Source organism: Takifugu flavidus, chromosome 16, assembly GCF_003711565.1.
Source record: "Takifugu flavidus isolate HTHZ2018 chromosome 16, ASM371156v2, whole genome shotgun sequence".
NCBI classification, from domain to species: Eukaryota; Metazoa; Chordata; class Actinopteri; order Tetraodontiformes; family Tetraodontidae; genus Takifugu; species Takifugu flavidus.
The window spans coordinates 9,449,750-9,458,625 of NC_079535.1; the positions used below are offsets into that span (position 1 = coordinate 9,449,750).

The window sequence follows — 8,876 nt, forward strand, 5'->3', positions numbered from 1 at the left end:
TTTGTAATGATGTCATAGATATATGTGGAGCACATGTAGCATATCTGTCCACTTCACACATACCATCGATAATTAAAACAATATACTACCAGCCGGAACGACTGCCTATGTGGGTTAATGGAAACACAGCAGGGGCCCAATGGTAAGAATGAGGTCACTCCTAATGTAAAGAGCTCGCTCACGGCTCACTCAGACTGTCTGGCTTTTCTTGGAAGATGCTGTCTGGTGCCTTAGATTGCTCTTTACAACCCTGTGAAAGATCTCAATTACCTCTTATCTGTTAGCTGATGATATATGGGTGCATTCCACAAGCTGCAGGCCACATGTATGGATAGTTCATTTTCTTTGATAACTTTTATTGGTGGCAAGAAGTCCAAATATTTTAATGTAAATTCTTGCCAGCCAGTCTGAACCACAGTCTTAACTTTACATCAGAAGTGCAAGATTTCTCATGTCAATCTAACGTGTCGATGTGCTGTTTAACTGGGTGCAACTTTATGTTGACTTTTCCTCTCAGAGACTCTCCCTTTCTCCAAACGTTCACTTGACACAACAAACGGATTCCAGTTGCTTGACACAGCTTGGCTCGGCTCCCTTTGCTTTTGGGAGATGACCTCAATCAAAGGAGGTGGGAGGTCCATTTCTCAGAAGCAAAAAAAAAAAAGATAATATTTCAGTCTTGAGGTTAATGGTTGACGCTTTGGTACACAAAGACAGCAAGGGCACCGTTTTTCGTCTGAAACTTTTAATTGTTCATTTATACAAAATACCAGGTCGGAGTATAAACAGCACTTTAGTAGGAACTATGGTACAAAGTTTATGGAAACACTTCACTAAATAAAAATAACACAACATAACAACAACATCCTCATGTCAGTGTGCAAATAAGTTTATACAGACAGAAACGCTTCCGTGTGGTCACGCTTCCAGATAAATTATTTAAATAGCACATATCTACACAATGAAACAACCACGTCACACAAACAATAATTTATCCATTTTTTAAAAATGCACAGGAAGTATAATACCACAACATTTCTCTCATCGCATGTTCCTATTTGGGCTTCTTTTCCTACAAAAATATCTTATATACAGCATATTTTCTAAAGAAGAAGTCTTGCTAAAACCAGCCAAGTAATGAATACTCTGTTGATAAGTGATTCTTTCATATATCTGTGTCCAATACAAAAAAGAAAAAAAGAATTGAGGTAATATTTGTACATAGAAGGGTCTCATTTGATTTTCCCTTGTCAGAAATGGACACGAGTTCAGGCACACCGGTCATGCACACTGCAGAAAGTAACAATGTAAAGCAATATTGAACTGTTAGTAATCGCTTGGACAGAGGTGACAGAAAATAGACTGGCCCTTGCGTTTTATGTCCCTTCACGATGGTAGAAAATAATAGAGAATTTAATGTGATAGTTGCAGATAAATGGTGATCTGAAGCAGTGCGCATGCTTTGGGCTCCTGTGGTATCCTTAATTTTGTGCTCTCCTTTTTTTTAGTGCTCTTTCCTGAGAAGATCAATGTGGGCCAGCTCTAAGCCATGAAATCTTGAGAGATCTTATGGCTGTTTTACATTAGGTCAGGGAGGATATGTCATAACTAATCTTTTTTGGGTATCACACATTCACAAACACACACTCTTTCACACTGTTTGATAGTAACAGTCTGTTCATGCTGTCCATGGCCTCTCAAGTCTTCCTTCAAAGGGTATTTTGAACCCACACGAAAGTTCTGCCACGACTTTCTTCATACTGTAACAACCATCCGAAAGTCCACAGCAGATGTACATTGACTCTCAAAAAAACCCCAATATTATTAAAATATTTTAAACATAGAGCACTCTTCTCTTTGGTTCCTCAGTCGTAGCCGAATACCGCCGACCAACAACAAGTCAGGTGTGCAAAGCAACAAAATCTCTCCCACTTGTGATGCGAGCAGAGCAATGAAGCGAGAGGGCCAATTTCTTTGGAGCAGAAGCTCGCAATTTGAGTTTGGTGCTGTCATCATCACTCATCTTTCTTTTGGCTTTGAGTCCCAAGTTCATTTTTGCCTCGCGTTCCCTCACTTGTTCTTCATCCCTCCAATGTGCATTTGTCAAAAGAAAAATGTAAAGAGATACCGAGCCAAGGCTTGTAAATATGCATACTGACAGAAGGGTCCTGTCCGGGAAGTTCTTTGGTCCAATTATGTGTCTGAAAGACAAAACAGAGAGAAAAGATGTTACCAATATAGTAGCGTGGGTAAAAATTGAAATAGTTCTATAAAACTACCGCTCTGGTACCTACCTCTGCATTCATATTTCAGATCAGAGAAGTAAACCATCTCCTGAGAGAACACGTATAGGCCCAGTCGCCCACCAGCGTACGTCTTGTCGTAGATGTTTCCAGAATCGGCCATGATTCTTTTGCCTTCATACATGACCACTCTGTAGAGATAATGTACAAACATTAGGCCAGTACAAACTACAGTGATTTGAGTGACAGGACATCATCGAGGTGATTAACCCACCTAATAAGTCCAGTTTTGGGTCTGTGGGTCAGATGCCACCTGTAGGCTGTGAAGTCCTTCCAGCCAATGTTCTTGGGGTCATGCCACAGAGTACGTACCTGATGAGATGGAGCAATATTGGTAAGGTGACTCTCAAAAATTGTTGAATATATCTCTAGTAAGGTGCCAACAAATGCACTCACCTGTCCTGGGGTGTCTCCGGTGTGCCACAGGGCGTTCCTCAAGTGCTCGCCAGGTCCAGTGGTGGAATTAACAACTTTGATTGACAGTCCAGAGTAACCCTGAGCTTTTGTGGGTGTGGTGGACCAGTAGGTCTGTGTGATCTGTTTCCACATCACCGTGTAGAATCGCGAGCTGGACTGGTAACCGAACACGAACCCCGCATAGTCATCGTCTCTGTCCGTGTTAATGAAGAAGGTTCCACTGAAATCCACTGCACTGAACTCATCATAACCTGACATAAAGTACAAGATATTTTAGAAACATGTTGATTTCCGCTTTGTGATTATGACCTGAACTTTCTCTTACATACCAACAGCAATGCCAGGGTCGCAGTTGACGGTCTGTACCAACTCTTTGCCCTGATGCCGCACCACCCAGTTAGGGTCGATCTGCGAGGTGCCTGTTGGGTCTAAAGGAACCATTTGGAATCTACGGAAATCAGTTTCACTGATGGCAAAATTCTCAGGGCACACATCATAAATATCCAAAACGTTGTCTTGATCAAAGTCATCTTTGCAGATATCACCACGGCCATCGCCTGCAAAAAAATTAAAAAAGAGATCTAATCCAAAATCCACATCTGAAACTTTCCTTATCCGCTAAACATCATCGACATAATGTTGAGAGACTCCCTCACCATCAGAATCTGTCTGATCAGGGTTGAACGCCAGCCTACAGTTGTCTTTGTCGTCAGGAATGCCATCGTTGTCATCGTCGTGGTCACAAGCGTCACCCTTTCCGTCCTTGTCGTGGTCAGCCTGGTTGGCGTTGGGTATGTAGGGGCAGTTGTCCAAGTTGTTCTGGTGACCATCCTCGTCAATGTCCTGGTTGTTATCGCACTTGTCTCCTACGCGATCTGAGTCTGAATCAATCTGTAGAACAGAATTCCTTTATGATGACATCTCTCAGCGGCTGACTTTCACTCTATAAAACCCTTGTCTTGCAAGTGATGCAAGTAGTGTCCAGTGTGCAAAATGACTATTTTTTTATGTCAGTTGCTATGAAAAGATGGGACCTGACTTTTTACCTGATCAGGGTTGTGTTCCAGAGGGCAGTTGTCACAGTGGTCACCCACGCCGTCCCTGTCAGTATCCCTCTGATCCACGTTATAAACATACGGGCAATTGTCGTTCTCATTCAGAACACCTTTTGGGTTAAAATATACTTGTTATTTTTTTGGACCTTTCACCTGGCATAAAAGGTAAGCTGCGACTTGAAAAGTTCACTTACCGTCACCATCAATGTCGACAGCGCAGGCATCACCCTCTCCGTTATTGTCGGTGTCAGTTTGGTCAGTGTTAGCCTCGTAAACACAGTTGTCACAGCGATCGCCGACATCATCTCTGTCTGCGTCATACTGGGCAGGGTTGTACAGTCTTGGGCAGTTGTCCTAGATAATTACCAACATCAAATAAAACATTAATTACTGAAAATATGAGTGCAGATGTGCTACATGCTAAACACCTTGACTGACAGAAAAGTGAGACTTGTTTTTGTGTTTCCCAGAAGGACAATAGCTTCTGCTGTTTGCTATGTCAGTGAAGACAGCACTTGGCATTCGGCTGGCTCACCCTATCATCTGGAATCCTGTCATTGTCATCATCCGTGTCACATTCATCACCCAGACCATCTTTGTCATGATCCTCCTGGCCAGAGTTGGGAAGATTGGGGCAGTTGTCCTGGAGAAAATCAAAGGAGCACTTTAGAAACCAATACAGTAATATTACTACAGTAATATTACGAAGACAGCGAAGACTGGTCATAATGGTGATTTGTGCTTGGTCATTTAGTGCCCAGCTACCTTCTTGCAGTGGTAGGTGGCATTCTCGACACACAACAAGTCGTGGTTGGGCCATCCGTCAAGGTCAGTGTCCTCTCCACAAATATGACCGTTTCCTGCATACCCAGGTTTGCACTCACAGCGGAACATGGACTCACTGTAGACCCCCAAGTAAATGCAGTTTGCATTTTTATGGCAGTCGTGGCTTCCATCCTGACAAGGATTACGTGGTTTGCACACCTGGAAGGGATTCATAAGAATCAAAATGTCAAAAACTGAGAGGTGCTTTCCTTCAGACAACAGGGGCAGTTAGTTAATAATAATGCTATATCTCTTACCTGCTTTTTGGCAGTTGCTTGCTCCACTCCCCGCCCAAAGGGCTGAGGGCCAGAGAACCGAGCTGGGCAGGGCAGGCAGTTGTAACCTGGTTCTGTGTTCTCACACAGGTGGACTCCGTTATGAATGTGGCAGGCATCAGGGACTGCTTTGCACTCATCAATGTCTCTGCAAGTGATGCCGTCTCCAGTGTAGCCAAGTGGACACCTGCCACAACGGAAGGAGCCGTCGGGGAAACTGGTGCACTTCGCCCCAGGGAAGCAAGGGTTGGACAGACAACCATCTGTAGGAAATATTATTCCACATTTTTAAAGGCTGATCTCCTCTAAGTGAGATGGTGTCGGCAATGGTTTAATCTCGCGTGCTTACCAATAGGACAGTCTTGTTTGTTGCACACTTGAGACATCTTAGCCTCACCAACACAGTCCATTCCTCCAAATTTGGGGGCAGGGTCTGAGCAGAGACGCTTGCGGGTCTGAATTCCTTTGCCACAGGTGAGAGTGCAGGTGTCCCATGGTGACCAAGGTCCCCAACCTCCATCGACTAAAGCATTGCATAAAAACATTTATGTTAGCCGAGCTCCATGTACTCTAACTCACACCCGCACTTTGATTTTGAAATTCAGCTCACTGGGACAAGGTGACTTGTGGCAGATTTCAGTTTGACGTCCTTCACCCTGGCAGTCCATGCCACCCATCTGGGGTGTGGGGGAGTTGCAGAGGCGTATCCGGGTGATGACCCCCTCACCACAGGTTACAGAGCATGATGACCAGGGAGACCAGTGGCTCCAACCACCATCCTGTTTGACTGTGAGCAACACATAGAGAACCCCATATGCTTTCATACTTTTCATCCCACTGTGGTTTCTTTAAGAATGCGGAGTGACTTACATCGTTTGTCGCATTCCTGGGGGTAGCAGTCGCGGGTCTGGACAGAAGTGCCCTCGCAGTCGCTGTTGATGCGGTCGCAGGAGCGTCCGCGCTGCTGGATGCCTCGACCACACGTCACAGAACACTGGGTCCATGCAGACCAGGGAGACCACCCACCCTGATCAGAAACCATTGCTGTTTTGGAGGGAAACATATTAGAAATGAGGGGTTATAAATGGAAGAGATAAAGGAGAGTATTCAAATGTGCAGATGCTTTAATAATAAGCTTACAACTCCCGCAGCGAGGGCAGCACTCTCCGTCAGGCACGGTAGCGTTAGCACACGGGATCAGGGGGCAGGAGATTTTACGACACACAGTAGCAGAGTTCTGGACAGAGGAACACTCAGATTAGAGCAACCATAACAAGTGCGCTGACTGGACCTGTTCCAAGCCTAATTGCTGCATTTCACAATGGAGTGAGCTTAATGACATCATGCAGTGTTTACAGAAAATGTAATCTGTGCTAACACCCTCCCTCCGAACTAATTAAAGCAGCTTCAGCAACCTTCATTCGATATTGCTGAAGCCTTGCGACCGTGAAGAATGATGCTGCTGCTCATGTAAACACCATCGTTGCTTTGTTACAGCAGGTTTACAGGAAGCACGATGACAGTTTCCTTCCTCTTAAGGTTCTATTCCAGGATGCGTGATGACACTTACCTGGCAGGTGCACTCGGTGCAGCTGTCCACCGTCCACTCGTCTTTGTCCTGGTACACAATGCCGTTGTGGATGCAGATTCCGCTTTGGTTGTTCATTTGATTTTTCAGCAGCATGCTTTCCTCAGACTGTGGAGGAGGGAGGGAGAGAGGGAGGGAAAAAAAGGGTTGATCGGGGCAAAAGATGGAAAACTTTCACGTTGCCAACGTTCCAGTACAAATGAATCGTTGACCGACACTGTGATTAAGACATTGCTTGACTCTAGTGAAGCAGTGCAAACACAGCCAACAGCCAACCAACATATTTGTGTATTCAGATGGGTCTCATTAAGGTTTTGGCCACAGGCTGCTATTCCAGCGACAAGTGGTTACAAACGCAGGATACTTTAACTGGAAGCAAAGGGAAAGATGGAGAGAAGGGGAAACAGTGGCAGAGGGCAGTCCCTGGTGGAGCTCACCACTTTGCGCAGGTCAATAGACAGTTTTTTCACGACCACACCGATTCCCCTGAGCTCCCTAAACATGCTGGAGATTTCTTCGCAAGACAAACCACAGACAGGCTGGACATCTGGATGGAGAGAGGAAAAAAAGACGGTTAATGACTTCATGTCCAGACCCCAATGAGAAAGACCTTTGCTCTTTGGAGAGGACAGATCTCACCTTTGGGTTTTTGGCCAGTATAATCACTCCGACGGAGGGGCTGGACCCATTGATAGGGTTGTCCAGGGTCATGACATCAGTTAACATGGCTGCAGGGGGATGGGGGAGAGTGAGGTGTATAATCAGTTCTCTGGGGCGCAATGCACTTGTCATTCAGTATGTTTAAACATGAGCTTGGTTAAGGTCAATAAAGTGATTCCAGCTCATCTTACCTCCATTCTGGCATCCTTTGTTTCTCAAAATGGCATCAAGTGAGGTCCCAAAAACAAAGCGCACATTCTGCAGCACTCCCTGAGAAACAAATGACACAAATCAGTCATTTTCACTTTCATGTTAGACCTTGAGATGCTAATGAGGTTTCTGCTTCTTACCGTGAATTTGTCCCTCACGGCTCCCTTTGCGATCCTGAGGGTAGCGATGTCCGCCAGGTCCTGGGATAGCACCTTGTGGATGGGCAAATCCATCTCTGCCTCATTGACCTCCTCGCAGCCCACGTAAAGCTTCACTCGGTCATCCTGAACAAACAGCGTGATGTTCTTCCAGTGTCCTGTGGCCAAATCTGCATCCTCGATAGACGCAATCTGCTGCTGGTTGGCAGTGGAGTAGACCACATCCAGGGAGTTCGCCCTCCCATTGGAAACAATCTCAAAAACGGATCCTGAGCCGTCATTCTTCTCAATGGTCAAAATGCTGCCTCGGCTTCTCTTGAACTGCTTCAGGTTGATGATGAGCAGGAAGCCCCTCTCAGCCAGGATGGAGTCAAGGATGTCCCTGAAGGAGCTGTCGGGGACTGAGGGGATCAGGTCTGCATTCAGAACCTTGTAGGCAGGGCTGTAAGGATCTGCACCTTTGACCAGGGTTACTCCATTCTGCCGCTTGCTGACCCGAGCCAGATCAAATAGGTCATAGACACTGTTATCATCTGCGCTGCCTGTGGTCAGAGAAAAAGTTGAATTACTCACTTCTTCTCGTATAATAACAGTGTGCATGAAAATAACCAGAGGGATGAATTATAGTCAGGCTTCTTGGACTGAAATGTGCCAGTAGAAGCAGAATATATGGAAAATATATAGAACGTAGAAGAGAATGCCGAAATAAAGGAGCAATCAATGTCAGAAATATATGTAGGTAAACACTATATAGACATTTGATTTTACAGTTGATAAAGGCGAGTTTTAAAAATGAATTTCTCTTCTTACCAGCCAGTCTGGCGCCTCCACAGCCCGAAAGCATCAGCAGTAAAAAGATGCCACAGAGCATCATCTTCAGATCTCAGGTGATCCCTGTAACAAATAAAATCAGCGTTAAGCACACGCCTTTAATCAATAAATATCATCGATAACAGCCGAATACAAACCTTAAAAATAACTTTAAAAGTCCTCAAAAAAAAAGAAAGACAGAATATAAAATTCCTCGCTTGGTAGACTATTTACTCCGTTTCTCCTCGCCAGGTTTCGTCTCCTTTTCTCGCTTTATTCCGCAGCTTGGGCTTAATCTGATTTATCCCACCGATCTACGGGCTTTTTAAAGAGTCTGAGGACATTCCTGAGGTCCCCTCCGGACCAATGGGGTATGGCTGCACATGAGAGGGACGGACTTGTTTTCTTACCTCACAGCCAGTCAGAGAAATATCCGCGACGCACACAGAGGGGGGAAAACGCATTCCTGAATTTCCATCATCGGTCAAATATTTCATACACGCGTCCGAGCCAAGGCTCGATCATTTCCGCTCGCATAAAACGTTTAATTATTCGTCTACGTGCTCAATTAAAAT

General features: G+C 45.1%; 1 protein-coding gene across 1 annotated transcript; it reads right to left on the bottom strand.

Annotated features, from left to right (window-relative positions):
- Positions 1–728: 728 nt before the first annotated feature.
- Positions 729–8,620, bottom strand: LOC130540033 (thrombospondin-1-like). Its single transcript, XM_057058866.1, is given in 23 exon segments — positions 729–2,201; positions 2,295–2,434; positions 2,518–2,615; positions 2,700–2,971; positions 3,050–3,277; positions 3,377–3,611; positions 3,767–3,885; positions 3,970–4,129; positions 4,311–4,418; positions 4,541–4,759; positions 4,858–5,138; positions 5,225–5,398; positions 5,486–5,662; positions 5,746–5,919; positions 6,016–6,112; positions 6,446–6,571; positions 6,901–7,010; positions 7,103–7,133; positions 7,136–7,191; positions 7,315–7,393; positions 7,474–8,033; positions 8,302–8,385; positions 8,460–8,620. Coding segments are annotated over 22 exon segments (3,516 nt in total). The 5' UTR covers positions 8,366–8,385; positions 8,460–8,620; the 3' UTR covers positions 729–2,193.
- Positions 8,621–8,876: the final 256 nt, after the last annotated feature.